This window comes from Arvicanthis niloticus, chromosome 24 (genome assembly GCF_011762505.2).
Source record: "Arvicanthis niloticus isolate mArvNil1 chromosome 24, mArvNil1.pat.X, whole genome shotgun sequence".
NCBI lineage: Eukaryota > Metazoa > Chordata > Mammalia > Rodentia > Muridae > Arvicanthis > Arvicanthis niloticus.
The window spans coordinates 24588554-24604503 of record NC_133432.1 but is presented as its reverse complement, the minus strand read 5'-3'; the positions used below and the strand labels follow the sequence as shown (position 1 = coordinate 24604503).

The window sequence follows — 15950 nt, the reverse complement described above, 5'->3', positions numbered from 1 at the left end:
TTTTTGAGACAAGGTTTGAATACATAGCCCATGGCTGGACCTCAGGGTCCTCCTGCCTTCACCTCCCAAATGCTGGAATTACAGGTCAGTACCTCCATGCCTGTCGTTCTTGGCCTTGGCTTTGGGTCTTTCGGACCGTAAGCCATCCCTGGGCTTTTTCTCCTGCAATCTGTCCATCACTGACCTGACCCTGTCACGGGGTTCAAGGTCTCTGTGTTATCCCATGAGGTAGAAGCCTGCATGGATGAACAAGCACATCACTACAAAGACCTTGCTTCTAAATGTCTCTACGATATCCTAGTGTCTGCCCTTACTTGGGGCTTCTACCTTCTGAGACTGCCCCTTAAGGAACCCTCATGTCAGCTTCCATAACTATGACCTGTCCAGTGGCTCTGAGTTGCTTTTTTGCTGAGCCTGGCCCTTAGAGACACAGGTATAACGGGGACTTAATGAGCAAGTATGGGGTGGTAGGGTGGTTCAGTGGTCAGAGCGCCTACTTGGCCTCCACAAAGCCATGGATTCCATCCCCAGCACTGCAAAATCCAGACATAGTGTTACAGGCCTGTAAATCCAGCATGTAAGAGGGGATGGCAGGGGTATCAGGAACCCAAGGGCATCCTTGGATACATAGGGACTTCGAGATCAGCCTGGGCTCCGTGAGACCCTGTCTCACAAAAAGCAAATCAGAATAACAGAAAGCCTATACAGGTCTTTCTTGGCTGGAGTAGTAGTGGGGCAGGAGTGTGAATTATCCCACTGTAGCAAAATGGGGTTGGGGGCTAGCCCCTTGTTGGCATAATGACCAGATAGGTCACGGGCCATGCCATCCCTGGCTAAGCAGAAACACATTCTGAGGTTTCAGATTTCCTCTGTAATAGTTATATTTCCTTGTTGCTATAGCAGAACCCTGGACATAAGCTACTTAAGGAGAAAGGCTTCCCTTGGGCTCACAGTTTGAAGGTGCAGTCTGTCATGGTGGGAAGGTGGGCAGGGGAAGCATGAGGTGGCAGGTCACAGTGCTCTCCCAATCAGGAAGCATAGAGACGAATGCTGACTCCCAGCCGGCTTTTTTCTTTCAATCCAGTCCAGGACCCCATCCCATCAGATGTGCAATGCACATTTAGGGTAGACACCCCCTCCTTAATCAGCGTAATCTAGAAACCCCTTCATGGACTTGTCCAGAGGTTTGTTTCGGTGGCGATTCTGAGTCACATCAGGTTGGCAAGATGAACCCCCAACTCTTGCCCGCATGGGGGGTCAACCCCCGTGCCCTAGTCTGTGGCTCTAAGAGCCACACTAGCACTTGTGGTATCTCTGAAGGGGACAGCCTGCACCTTTCTCATGCTCTCTCTCCTCTCTTCCCAGAATGTTCGATGAACGCATTTTCACAGGTAAGTGAGTTTCAGCGGGTGTGTTCTGGAGTTAGGCTGACCCTGTTACCTTGAGTTGTCTTCTACATCTTGGGCTTTTATGTGATCCAAGGGCATCCTGATGACTGACAGACTGGAACCCTCCAGAGTTTAGAGTCTCCTTGGAGAAAACAGTAATACCGTTTGCTAAACATACAGCCAGGTTCCTTTCAGAAAACTACCTTGTTTTTTGTTTATGTTGGGGGGGGGGGGGTGTATATACGCGTGTGTCCTTGTGTGTGTTTGTGTGAATGTGCCCATGTGTATGTTGTATGTGTGTGACCTTCTGTGTGTATGCATGTGACGGTGTGTGTGTGTGTGTGTGTGTGTGTGTGTGTGTGTGTATGTGTAGTTTGTATCCATGTGGAAGCCAGAAGTTAACACGGGATGTCTTCCACAGTTGGTCTCTATATTATTTTGGGGGACAGATTGCTCACTGATTGTGTTTTGTGTCATTGCCCCCCTAATCTCTGTTATGAGCACATGTCACTGTTTTTCTATGCGTCTATTTCCGTGAAGGATGGGGCTCCACATTCAGGTTTTCTGAGATTGCAGGCATCTGTATTGTTTTCACCCTCAGCCTTGTGCAGACACGAGTCTGATCCCACTCCCACTGATAGATGGAAGTGAGGATTTGGGGCTTCCCTTAGATGCCATGGTTTCAACGCCTCTGCCATAATACCTTGTAGAGGGAAGATTCCCATTGTGTCCCGGCCACCAAAAGCTGCGCAGATCCTTGGGGCATGATGTACCTGGGCCTGAGCCTCATTACACAGCTGCTTTCTGGCCTTAGACATTGTCTGTAGACCTCAGTTTCCCCATCTGTGACATGGAGATGATAAAAGGAGCTAGGTAGCCGGGCAGTGGTGGGGCACACCTTTAACCCTAGCATTTGGGAGGCAGAGGCAGGAGGATCACTGAATTTGAGACCAGCCTGGTCCACAGAACAAGTTCCAGGACAGCCAGGGCTCCCCAGAGAAACCCTGTTTTTTTGTTTGTTTGTTTTTTAAAGGTGATAGCTGCTAGCTTTTGGTTTTATTAAATGAGAAAATGACCCTATGGAACAAACCTGGTGGGTGTGTGGTCTTTCTCCCGAGGCTCTTACATTACCATGTCCTGGTAGAGGACAGAGACATCCTTCCAGAAGGAGTGCAGGGTATGGACAGATGAATTCCTGGCTATTTCAGACACAGCCCTAAAGAAGAGAGCCCTAAAGAAATGCACACCCCACCCTCCCCGGAGTGCCCCGAGAAATGTCCTGTAGAAGCCACTGCCCAGGTGTCTCCTACTAGCCAGAGAGTCCCTATCTTTAGGGGTTCACAGACAGGTCTTATTGTTATAGCCCAGGCTAGCTCCAAACTCATGGCAATCCTCCAACCTCAGGTTCTGGACTGTTAGGATTGCAGGTATGTGCCACCGCATTTGGATGAAGAGCCATCATTTTAAGCCTAACTCTTCCCACAGGGAACAAGTTTACCAAAGACCCCATGAAGCTGGAGCCAGCTAGCCCACCAGAAGACACGTCCACAGAAGTCTGTAGGGACAGCATGCTGGATCTGGCTGGGACTGCTTGGTAAGATTTCTCCTCTACTCTGGGTTAGGCCTATGTTCTGCACAGTATAAGAAGGGCTGAGGCCTGGCTGGTCCCCATCACCCCACTCAGGCACGTGGTTTCCACACAAGGACTCCAAATATATGTCTTCCAGGCCAGAGAGAGACAAAGTGGGGCAAGAGAACATGAAGGACTAGGTATTTCAGGTCAGTTATCTTGGGCACCTTCCTTGGTTCCTCACAGTCCTTGTCCCTATGTATGATACACAGCCAAGTCAGTGGCCCTAATCCCCAACCCAGGCTCTGAACTAAGGGGGATAAAATCTGATCATGTGGACTGCACGTGTGGTTCAGCTTTAGAGCATCCAGTGCCCAGTGAGGGGGCTGGGGTCATGGCTCAGTGGTAGAGCCCCTGCCTAGAATCCCCCACGGAGGGCCTGGGGCGGTGGCTCAGCTGGTTGAGAAGATGGAGATGAGAGTGAGAACATAGCCAGAGGAGCCAGGAGCCATGTCCTTGGGAAGCTGTTGCCTGATGCTAATGTACGATAGTGAGCCCCATTCTGTGAAAGCATAGGGTCCAGGATACATGGGTTCTTATTTATTTTTGATTTTTTTTTTTTGATTTTTTTTTTTTTTTTTTTGAGGTCGGTTCTTAGTATATAGCTCTGGCTGTCCTGGAACTTCCTATGTAGACCTGGCTGTGATCTCTGGATCACAGAGATCCACCTGCCTCTGCTTCCCAAGTGCTGGGATGAAAGGCGTGAGCCACCATGCCTGGTTTAAGATTTTAGTTTTATGTGTATATGTATGTGTGTGGTGTGTGTATATGCACCCTTTGAGTGCCCATGAACACCAAAAGAGGGCACTGGGCACAGCAGAGCTGGAGTTACAGATGTTGTGAGCCCACCATGTGGGTGCTGGGAACTGTACTTAGTTCCTCAGTGAGAGCAGCAGGCTTTTAACTGATAAGCCCATTAGTTTGGTTTTCTGAGACAGACACTCTTGAAATCGACAGTCCGTGTCTGTCTCTCGGGTTCAGAGGGGTCTGCAAGACTCAGATTTGGGGGCTGTTTTTGAAATGTGGGCAGAGCCATACTGGGCAGAGTGGCTCAGGACATGGTCAACACTGGGTCATTTCTGCACCTTCCTTTCCCTCAGGTCAGACATGAGCAGCGTCTCTGAAGACTGTGGGCCAGGTGAGAAGCTGCCTGACTCTCATGTGTATCTTCTGTGGCCACCAGTCCCCAACTGACAGCCAGGCGGAAACCAGCCCAGGCCGTGAACCCACAGTAATGGGGATAGTTCTCTACCCTTGGCCATGCCCAAGCAGCAGAGCATGCTGGGAACTCTCGGGGAAGGGGAGGAGAATAGCAACCAAATCCTGGCATCGCTGCTACCTACCCTGGGTCTGCAGATAAGCACCCCATCGTCACCACTTGGACCTGTGAGCTCCTTACATAAGAGGAGCCTGAGTTGGCTTGAGTTTGTCCAAGGTCTCTTCTAGCCCTTCTTGGTCTGGGCAAGAGCCAAGGGTCCAGTGACTTTTCCTAGTTGTTTACTATCAGTTCACAAGCATGAGAATGTTCTGGAAAGTCTTGCCTCTATATAGGCATGTTCGTGCCACTGCCTGACTGGCTCCTTCTTGTTTTCTTTTCAGGAACCTCAGGAGAGATAGGAATGTTGAGGCCCATCAAGATCGAGCCAGAGGAGCTGGACATTATTCAGGTTACTGTCTCAGGTGAGAGACACGCATCAAAGGACAGTTGGTGTTCCTGTTCGTGGCCAGACATGTTGGCAGAAGCTGTTCTGCGCTGCTGCCCGGTGCCTATGACATCAGGCCAAGTGCTCCACCACTGAGCCACGCCCCCAGCCCCTCACTGGGGGATTCTAGGCAGGGGCTCTACCACTGAGCCACGCCCCCTTTTCACTTTTTATTTTGAGATAGAATCTGATTCCTGAACCCACTCTGTAGCCCAGTGAGACCCTAAAGCTTTCAGTCCTGCTATTTCACCTTCCTGAGAACCCAAGTCATCATCAGGTCACAGGCTGTACCAATTCTGACTGCATGGATATTGGTTAGAATCTTGATCTGTAGACCTGCTTGGCTGGCCTATTGGGACCTCTAAGGGACCATGATGGGCGGGACATGTAAAAAAAGATGCCCTCATCATTCGGAGTTTCCTTTTAGATCCCTCACCTCCCTCTGAGGAGATGACCGACTCGCTACCTGGGCATCTGCCCTCAGAGGATTCCGGTTATGGGATGGAAATGCCGGCTGGTAAGAGGTGGGCTGGGGCTGGCCATACTGGGGACCTACCACCCTGGGAAGCCACAGGGAGGGACAGGTGGGTCAGGAAAGCCTTTGTAGACTCCTGAGTCTACATGTCAGTTCCTTTGTTAGCAGTTGAAGCTCTTTAGCAGACTGGGGGCATAGCATGGTTTTGTTTGTTTGTTTTGTTTTGTTTTGTTTTGTTTCCAAGACAGGGTTTCTCTGTGTAGCCCTGGCTGTCCTGGAACTCACTCTGTAGACCAGGCTGGCCTCGAACTCAGAAATCCACCTGCCTCTGCCTCCCAAGTGCTGGGGTTAAAGGCGTGTGCCACCACTGCCCGGCGGCATAGCATGTTTGAGGGCCTGGGTTCCAAGCCTAGCATCCCAGGGTGTGAAAAATCAAACATGAACCTAACTCTCCGAACAAACCAAACATTGTGGAGCAGGAGGATCACAAGTTCAAGGTCATCCTTCACTGCCTAGCAAGTTCTAGGATATATGAGACCCTGTTTCAAAATGCCAAAAATGGGGGTTAGAGTCAGTTCAGCCCGTAAGAGCACTTGTCACGCAAGCTTGATGACCTTAGTTTAGTCTCTCAGATTCCCATGGTATAATGAGAATGGACACCCGGAAGTTGTCTTGCGACCACCGAATGTGGCCTGCATATGCCCTCCTCACACATACACGTAAACAAATATATTCAATTAAAACTTCTTTTTCAAATGTGTTAAGAATGGGGCGTAGTTGGTTGCGTCCTTGCCTGATCATGCACGAGGCCCCAGGTAACACTGGGGCCGGAGTTACAAACAATTCTGAGCCACTGATACCCATGCTAGGAACTGAACTCCGGCCCCCTGGTAAAGCAGTAATTGCTCTTAACCTCATAGCCATTTCCCCAGCCCCAGGAAAGTCCTGTCTTACTTTGTCTCAGACAGATAACCTAAAGGTGCTGTATGCACCAAACCCAAGCAAGCACTCTCCAATTGACCTGCATCCTCAGCCCTGTGAGTGTGTGTGTGTGTGTGTGTGTGTGTGTGTGTGTGTGTCTGTGTGTGGGTGTGTGTCTGTGTGTGTGTCTGTGTGTTTCCTTTTAAAATTCTGAGATTTGCCGGGCGGTGGTGGCGGCGCGCATCTTTAATCCCAGCACTTGGGAGGCAGAGGCAGGCGGATCTCTGAGTTCGAGGCTAGCCTGGTCTACAGAGTGAGTTCCAGGAAAGCCAGAGCTACACAGAGAAACCCTGTCTCGAAAAACCAAAAAAATAAAAATAAAAATAAAAATTCTGAGATTTATCACATACATCGATAAAAAGCAATATTGGGAAAGGAAGGGTTTATTCAACTCACCGGCCGGGGTTACAGTCCGCAGTCCATCACTGCAGGGGAGTCAAGCCTTGAGGCCTCTAGCGGTATCAGTCACATCTGTAGTCAAGGGTGGAGAGAACGGATGTATGTTCTCTGCTCTCTCTGTTTTACAGTTTAGGACCCAGACCCAGGGGTTGAGGCCACTCCCTTTCAGTCTGACTCTTCCCACCCACTTTTGATTAACATAATCAATACAGCCCTCCACAGATGTGCCCGCAGGCCCATTAGATTTAGGGAAATCCTTATTGAGATTGATTAATCCCTGGTGATGCAAAATACCAAAACACGGAAGCCGGAGAGATGGTCCTGGGTGGAAAAGTACTTTTTAGGTCAAGTCAGCAATTAAAACAAACCCATTAGGTACTGTGCATCACCCTCAATGCTGACACCGGTTCTTGCTACATAGACCAGGCTATCCTGCAATCCATAGTCCTCCTGCCTCAGCCTTCCTGTGCAAGATTATGCCACAATGCACAGCCTTTTTACTGTAATTCTATGAGTCTGTGTTCATGTATTGTAATGTATTTTTTGGTGTGAGGAATGGAACCCAAGGCCCAGTACATGCCAGTACTGGACCACTGATTTTTTTTTTTTTTTTTTTTTTTTTTTTTTTTTTTTTGAGACAGGGTTTCTCTGTGTAGTCCTGGCTGTCCTGGAACTCACTCTGTAGACCAGGCTGGCCTTGAACTCAGAAATCCACCTGCCTCTGCCTCCCAAGTGCTGGGATTAAAGGCGTGCGCCACCACCGCCCGGCTTTTTTTTTTTTTTTTTTTTTTTTTTTTTTTTTAAGACAGTCTCACCGTACAGCTCAGGCTACCCTCAAACTCAGAAGCCTCCAACCTCAGACTCCCAATTCCTAAGATCACAAGTGTGGGCCTTCCCACACTGAATCCTGGTGCCTTAACTTCTTCTGTCACACCAGGAAAATGGACCCTGTTCTTATTCTTCCACAGCGTCTAGCATACAGTGGTGGCTGGAGGCTGGTCCCTGTAGGGGTCCATAGAGGATGATTGTAAGTTTCTATTTGAATGGCATATGCGTGTCCCGATCCCACCTGGGGACAATGTGCTTGGCCTCAGAGTTGAGGCTCTCTGGCCTGGCTTTCACTCCTCCAGCTGAGCTTCCTGGGCAGCGCTCCTAACATCCTCTGTTTTCTCATAGACAAAGGCCCCAGTGAGGAACCGTGGTCAGAAGAAAGGCCGGCAGAAGGTGAGGCCCTGCTTGTCTCCCATAATTCCCTCTCCGTGTCCATTCTAGCCCCAGAGAAATTCTCCCTTCCTCTCCATTTCTCTCCAACACCCTGAATTTATTGGGGTTGGGAGACCCATGTGAGGTGTACCAGGTGGGAGAAAAGTTCTAGACTGTGTTAGAACTGGCAGGCATCTGTCAGAATAAAGTTTTAGCTTAGGCTTGCATACACATATCTAGGTGCCTTCCATGAAGGATTCTAAGCTGAGTTGGGCCCCTCCAAGATATTAGACTGCAACATGTGAAACCAGCTTTCTGTATAGAAGAAACACTAAGAAAAGCTGTTTTTCCTCTCTCTGCTGAGCAAAAGATGGGGTAGGTGGTAAAAGTGTAACCCTGTTTGTCACTAGCATGTCTGCCACTAGAATCAAACGGCCTCTTGTCAGAGATGAATGTGACTTTATAGAACCCAGCTTGGTACAGGTCAGATACCTGTAATTCGGAAGTGTTTACTGCCCCCTGGTGGCAGTGTATGCAAATTACAGGCTTGCTTTGAACCCACCAACTAGGTATGCAAAATCCAGAAAGTACAGGCGTGGGTAGAGCTGCCTTTTACCTTGTTCCATTCCAAAGTCTCACCACGAGGTCATTTCTGATGCCTCCAGAGATGGAGTGTAAGTTAAACACCAAGTTTCTGTACCCAGGAAACTCAGCACACTGCCTTTGCCTTCCAGAGAGCCCTGGTGACGTGATCCGGCCCCTGCGGAAGCAGGTGGAGATGCTATTCAACACAAAATATGGTGAGTGCGGAAAGGGACAGGCCTCTAGGACAGCTACAGAGCTGGGGGCCGCCTTCAGGGTGGGAACACAACTGATTGATCCATATAGTTCACCCATGGCAACAGCCTCCTGCCGAGAACCCCACCCTGCTGGCCTGTCGGTCCACATATTCTTCCTCCAGATCATTCCCTGGCTCATGTGTTCTCAGTCAGCCTCAGCCACAGGACTTCCTGGGAATTCACAGCAAGAAATGACTTTCTCTGGAATCCAGAAAAGTGAGGGGTGTGACTCAGTGGTACAGTGTTTCTTAGAATCCACCAGGGGCATGGCCCAGAGGTAGAGAGCCCATAGGTATAATCTTCTCATGATGGGTAGCTCAGTGGTAGAGCCCCTGCCTAGAATCCCCCAATGAGGGGCTGGGGCGTGGCTCAGTGGTTGAGCCCCTGCCTAGAATCCCCCAGGGAGGGGCTGGGGGCGTGGCTCAGTGGTAGAGCCCCTGCCTAGAATCCCCCAGGGAGGGGCAGGGGGCATGACTCAGTGGTAGAGCCCCTGCCTAGAATCCCCCAGGGAGGGGCTGGAGCCGTGGCTCAGTGGTAGAGCCCCTGCCTAGAATCCCCCAGGGAGGGGCAGGGGTCGTGACTCAGTGGTAGAGCCCCTGCCTAGAATCCCCCAGTGAGGGGCTGGGGGCGTGGCTCAGTGGTAGAGCCCCTGCCTAGAATCCCCCAGTGAGGGGCTGGGGGCGTGGCTCAGTGGTAGAGCCCCTTCCTAGAATCCCCCAGTGAGGGGCTGGGGGCATGGCTCAGTGGTAGAGCCCCTGCCTAGAATCCCCCAGGGAGGGAATATGGATGAGGCTCAGCAGTGAAGTCTGGTCTAGCACATATAATGCCCTGGATTCCATCCCCAGCCCTACAGTAAAATAAGGAAGAGTCCAGGAAAGAGGAAGAGATGAATGAAGCCTGCTTTCTTTAGCTCCTTGACTTTGCCATGTGCTGGCTTCTCACATACTCTCTCACCCCTTTCTCGCATGACCCTTGTACCCTACAACCCGTTTTACAAATGAGGAAATGTGAAGTTGGCTGCGGCCATGATTAGGCTACTGGGGGCAGGAAGCCTCAGACATGGCTCGTCCTAAGTCTGGCATGCCATGGAGCTCTGTGAAGGTTTAGGGGTTTTGAAGGCAGTGGGGGAAGAACAGCAGTCACATCCCAGTAATACTCAGGTTTCTATGCTATGAAGGCATGAGTGAAGAGTGACTTTTGGGCTTCACATTCCTGGGCTGTATGCCTCCAGACAAATCAGGACTTTCATTCTGCAGGCTGACTAGGTGTGCTTTCCTCTCCTCTGGCAAGTTTGTACGATTGATTTAGCTGAGTGCTGTCTCTAAAGCCCCGCCACCTGCAGCTTGCAGACAGAGATGGGGGCGGGGACTGGGGTTCCAGGTTGCCTTACGGCAGCCATGTATTTGCAGCCAAAGCCATTGGTACCTCAGAGCCAGTCAAGGTGCCCTACTCCAAGTTTCTGATGCACCCGGAGGAGCTGTTCGTACTGGGACTCCCTGAAGGCATCTCTCTTCGAAGACCCAACTGCTTTGGGATTGCCAAACTACGGAAGATTCTGGAAGCTAGCAACAGCATCCAGTTTGTCATCAAGAGGTAAGGTCTGGGCTTGGTGTTCCAGGCTAGCTAAGGATACACAGTGAGACCCTGTCTCAAAAAAAAAAAAAAAAAAAAAAGAAAGAAAGAAAAAGAAAAAGAAAAAAAATTGTAGGTTTGAGGGTAGTGCCCGGGAGATGATTCAGCCAGTAAAGGCATTTGTCATTTAACTGGATGGATCTGAGTTTTCGTCTTTGGATTAGTGATTCTCAACCTGTGGGTAACGACCCCACAGGCACAGTTAGGGGCAGGGGTTCCAAAAGACCCTTTCCAGGGGGGTTACCTAAGACCATGGGAAAACACAGATATTTACATTATGATTTATAACAATAGCAAAATTGTGAAGTTGCAGCGGAAATAATGCTATGGTTGGTGGTCACCACAACATGAGGGACTGTATTAAAGGGTCGCAGAATTAGGAAGGTTGAGAACCGCTGCCTCAGACCCAAACTGTTGAAGAAGAGAACTGACTCCCTCAAATTGTCTTCTTGACCATGGCCTGTGTGTCCCTCCCTCCCCTTCCCACACACAATAAATAAATGTAACCAAGAAAGGGCTGGTGAGATAGTTATGTCTTAGTTAGGGTTTACTGCTGTGAACAGACACCATGACCAAGGCAACTCTTGTAAGGACACCATTTAACTGGGGCTGGCTTACAGGTTCAGAGGTTCAGTCCATTATCATCAAGGTGGGAACCTGGCAGCATCCAGGCAGGCACAGTGCAGGAGGAGCTGAGAGTTCTCCATCTTCATCTGAAGGCTGCTAGCAGAACACTCACTTCCAGGCAGCTAGGATGAGGGTCTTAAAGCCCACACCCACAGTGATACACCTACTCCAACAAGGCCACACCTTCTAATAGTGCCAGTCCCTGGGCCGAGCATACACAAACCATCAAAAATGGCTCGGCAGTTGAAGGTGCTTGCCTTCAGGCCTAATGACTTAAATTCAGTCCCTGGGCCCACATGGTAGAAGGGGACTCTTGCAAATTTGTTCTCTGACCTCCACGTGTGAGCTGTGGCCTGCATATCCGTGCACGCCCATACAATTTTTTTTTTAATTAAGTTAATTAAGCACCAGGATTCATTTCGAAAGCTTCTTCCTTTTATATTTACTACGGCCTTGATTTTACTATATTTGGGTTTGGAGGCTTTTATAAGATAGGATCTTGCTTTGTAGCTCAGGAGACTCTGGAAATCACTGTGTATGTAGGCCAGGCTAACCCAAGTGATCTTCCTGCCTCAGCCTCCCAAGGGCTCTGGGATTATAGATACGAGCTACCATGGCTGCTGATTCTACACTAAGTTAGAACTGGGTGTGACGGTTTGTAACTATATAGCAGCACTCGGGAGGCCAAGGCAGGACAATGCGCGGCAGTGGTTCTGAACCTTCCTAACGTGGCGACCCCATAAAAGTTCCTCACGCTGTGGTGACCCCCAGCCACGGCATTATTCTCATCTCTACTTCATGACTGTAACCTTGCTACTGTTGTGAATCGGGTTGTAAGTATCTGCGTCTTCCCGTGGTCTCAGGCCACCCCGTCCTTGCCCCAGGTGCTGCGACCCACAGGTTGAGAACTACTGGTGTTACAGTTTGGACTATATCACAATATCTCGTCTCAGCAACAAAAAAAAACAAAACAGGAGAGATGCTTTAGAAGTGACTCAGTCAGGAAAGCAGAAGCCTGGGGAGCTGAGTTCAAACTCCCCCCGTACCGGAAGTTACAGTACCCGTGACCCAGTGCTGGTTAAGCAGAGCTGGGAGGATCCCTGGGTTTGCTGGCCCATCAGAGTGGCCAATATACAGGCTCCATGTTCAGGGAGAGACCCTGTCTCAAAACACACTGTGGAGGGGCCGGAGCTGGCTCAGTGGTTAATGCTTGCTGTTCTTAGCCTGAGTTAGGAGGTCCTGAGCTTGGTTCTCAGAATCCTGGTCAGGCCTCCCATAACCACCTGTACCTTCAGCTCCAGTGGTTCCAGTGCCCTCGTCTGGCTTCTGCAGGCACTACAACTCTCTCCACACACACACACACACACACACACACATGTGTATACACATCATTAAAAAAAATAAAAACTTAGAAAAAAATTAAAATGGCCAGGCGGTGGTGGTGCACGCCTTTAATCCTGGCACTCGAGAGGCAGAGGCCAGCCTGGTCTACAGAGTAAGTTCCAGGTTAGCTAGGGATATACAGAGAAACCAGGGCTTGGAAAAAAAAAATGTATATATTACTAAGATACCAGATGTTGACCTTTGGCCTCTACATGTCTCTTTCCACATGTGTGTGTACAAACACATCATTTCCCTGACAGTTGCTCGCCCACACATACATGCTGTGTGTTCCAAATGGGATTGGTTGAAGTCCAAAACAGGGTATCAGCCAGCCCAGGATTTGGAGAAATTGTCAATGCTCAGAGCTGTTGACAGCTCCCATCTCCAGGTTGACCCCTCTAGCCTGGCAAGGACCTTAATTCTATGTTGGTCAGGGATAGGAAAGCCCATTGCACAGATCTGTACACTGAGGCCCAGAGGTGCCAGCTACACAGCCCTGGGATGCTTGGACAAACCTCACTAATGACACTGGTTTTGTTTTCTAGACCCGAACTGCTCACTGACGGTGTCAAAGAACCTGTTCTGGACACTCAAGGTACCTGGGCATGGGGGAAACACAGGTGGGTGTGGGAGGGTCTCAAGTCTCTGCCATACCCCTCCTGATGCCCCTGTCCTATCCCCTACCCTAGGCGTTTCCCCACTGCCCCTGTCGGGTTTGCCCCCTCGATGCCACCTGGGACCCCAGGTGCTCCCTCCTCACCTGCCTTCTCTCCCCACCCCACCCCCAGAGAGGGACTCCTGGGACCGTCTTGTGGACGAGACCCCGAAGAGACAGGGCCTTCAAGGTAAGTTTAGGCCCATATAAGTTTAGGCGTTCCAGAGTCATGACCTTGTCTAGCTTTAGAGGGGGAGGGGGCAAAGTGGAAGTGGAAAGAGGCTGGACCCCACCCATGGGCTCCAGGGTACCCTACTGGGGCCAGACTATAGCCTGGTGTCTCTGAGTTAGAGTCTGGCTGTCGGTAGGGGGACAGCCAGGCACAGGACTCCAGCGCTGTCTATTCTGTCTGGTAGTAGCATCTGCCTTTCTATAGTTCTTCATCAGCCCAGCTCTGTTTTTATTTGTGTGTGTGTGTGTGTGTGTGTGTGTGTGTTTTTTTTTTTTTTAACAAAATCTCAATCATTCAACTTTACCAATGAAGACCTGGGAGCCAGATGCTGGGGTGAAAGCCTGCTAGGTCAGAGAGGCAGAGAAAGCACCCAGCTGACCTTTCTCCTCAGCTGACATCCCAGCAAGAATCCCCTCCCTCACATCTTCTCAAAAAACCTCCTTAAGGAGTCTAGAGAGACGACCCAGTGGCTAAGAGCACTGACTGCTCTTCCAGAGGACCTGAGTTCAATTCCCAGCCACCAGTTCCAGGGGATCTGACACCTGCACACAGACACACATGCAGACAAAACATCAATGCACATAAAATAAGGGCTGGAGAGATGGCTCAGTGGATAAGAGCACTGACTGGTCTTCCAGAGGTCCTGAGTTCAATTCCCAGCAACCACATGGTGGCTCCTCTGTAATGAGATCCAATACCCTCTTCTGGTGTGTCTGAAGACAGCTACAGTGTACTCATATACATAAATAAATAAAATCTTTAAATGAAAAAAAATTTTTAAAATGCACATAAAATAAAAATAAGTAAATAATTCTCTTTTACTGCCTCTGCCTCTCTGTATCAGTCCTCCTGGCTCCCTCCTACTCTCTATGGTTTCTCCTTAATAATCTGTTTACTTCCTGTCAGCTGGTTGCTCGCTCTGCCTCTTGACCTATGGTTGACTGTATTTAATCCTGTTTAGCATATTCACAACTAAGAATTACGAGCTTCCCCCCCCCCCCCCCGTAAATAACACAATATCAGGGTCTGAGGTGTGATCAGGTATCCTGCAACGTAGTTTTTATTGCTCTGAAATTGGAGGAGTGGATGGTGGCTATGGAGCGCCAGAAAGGTGGGCTGGAAGGCAAGCAGTGGAACATGAGAAAATACTGTAGGAGGACTTGTAGCTGGAGCATGGAGCGTGCCCCTGGCACAGGATGTCCCATCCTGGCATCCTTGGCATGAGAGGCCAGCCAACATCCCCGCTATCAGGATGCAGCGGAGAACCTAATACATCCCATGAGGGCACAGCTTAGAGAGCTAGTGGGCATGGTTGGTGTGAATCCCGGGATGACTGTCACCAAGTGACCTCTTCATGGTCACCGTAATTCTAAGGAGTTCAGGGAGGCAGCGGTGGCCAGTGCTGGGGATAGAAGAGCTCACAGAATCAAACTCCTGGGACTGGCTGCCAGTCACCTCAGCCCTCACTCCTCCTACATTCTACAGGGAGGGGAATGTGTGTGGCTCTCCAGGCTGAGAATGTCACCAGGAGTGCACATGAAGCACCAGAGGTCACTTCCTCTTTCCCCTGCTGTACATGTCCTTTATCTCCTAAGGCCAGGGTAGGATATAGCCTCCCTGACGTCAAAGGTGCAGTTATGACATGCTGGCACATGGTGGTCCTTAATCAAAACTACTTCAAAACAGTAGAGATCTTGCCTAGAATCCTCCCCACCCTGTGAGGAAATGACCTGGCAAAACACCTGCCTGGAATCCCCCAGGGAGGGGCTGGGGGTGTGGCTCAGTGGTAGAGTATTTCTGTGTGATCTCCAAGGCTCTGGGCAGTGTGTCCTGTACCACCAAATTATTAACAACTCCTGGTGGGGTGGACACTCCTATTCTGGCCCTACGTCTCTGTGATCTTTTGGAAGACTTCACTCCAACTCCCACATGGCTGAGGACACAGAACCCAACCGTCCCCTCCCCCCGCCCCTCGCATCTCACCTCTGGGCTTATTTATTCATTTGTTACTTTTCAAATGTCAACAATTAGCCTAATTTCATTTCGTTGCTGTTGTTCCAACAGTGTGAGTCCTTCCAGGAAATCAAAAAATACACACACAGAGTCTCATGAAGACTGGTTCTGAAGGACTCTGAGGGGCCCACTCCAGAGATCTGCTAATTGCCAGACAAGGAGTTCCCTGTAATTAGGAAGTCATTTTCCTGTAAAAGTCACCAAGTGCCTTTTAATGTAATAGCCTCTGTCCGTAATTGTATTCACTTTGCAGAAAATTACAACACCAGACTCTCACGGATCGACATTGCCAACACGCTTAGGGAGCAAGTCCAAGACCTGTTTAACAAGAAATACGGTGAGTTGCAGGCAGGGGTCAGGTGGAGGGAGAGGTGGGCAGCTTCCTGCCCGTGGCCAGCTTAACATTGGACAAAGAGGTTGATCTATATTTTAGGTATTTCTTTGCTTTTTTTTTTTTTTTTAATGTATTTATTGTGTATGCGGGCATGTATGTGGGTGCAAGCGTTCCCCATCACAAATATGATCAGACTTGCAGGAGTTGCTTCCTTCCTTCCACCATGTGGGTCCTGGGAATCAAATTCAATTTGCCAGGCTTGCTGGCAGCCACCTTTGTGAGCCGAGTCATCTCACTAGCTCTCTTATATTTCTTGAGCATCTACTGTGTGCCAAGCACTGGGAGCACAGTGTCACAGAAAACAGACCCAGTGTGGGACGTACTTGGTGGTGTGCACCTGTAACCTCATCTCTTGGCTGAGACAGAAGGATTGCTCTGAGTTCCAGGCCTGGCATG

General features: G+C 49.8%; 1 protein-coding gene across 14 annotated transcripts in view; it reads left to right on the top strand.

Annotated features, from left to right (window-relative positions):
* Gtf2ird1 (GTF2I repeat domain containing 1) overlaps positions 1-15950 on the top strand; it is a 99205-nt gene that overhangs the window by 61861 nt on the left and 21394 nt on the right. For 7 of the 14 annotated variants that reach the window (XM_076923104.1, XM_076923102.1, XM_076923113.1 and 4 more), the window contains 11 exons: positions 1366-1391; positions 2874-2982; positions 4119-4156; positions 4618-4698; positions 5149-5238; positions 7753-7800; positions 8514-8579; positions 10028-10211; positions 12806-12855; positions 12950-13105; positions 15414-15497. In XM_076923104.1, coding sequence (XP_076779219.1) covers positions 1366-1391; positions 2874-2982; positions 4119-4156; positions 4618-4698; positions 5149-5238; positions 7753-7800; positions 8514-8579; positions 10028-10211; positions 12806-12855; positions 12950-13105; positions 15414-15497 — 932 coding nt within the window. The remainder of the gene's footprint in view (positions 1-1365; positions 1392-2873; positions 2983-4118; positions 4157-4617; positions 4699-5148; positions 5239-7752; positions 7801-8513; positions 8580-10027; positions 10212-12805; positions 12856-12949; positions 13106-15413; positions 15498-15950) is intronic. The other 7 variants (XM_076923108.1, XM_076923110.1, XM_076923107.1 and 4 more) reach the window with 2 other exon arrangements.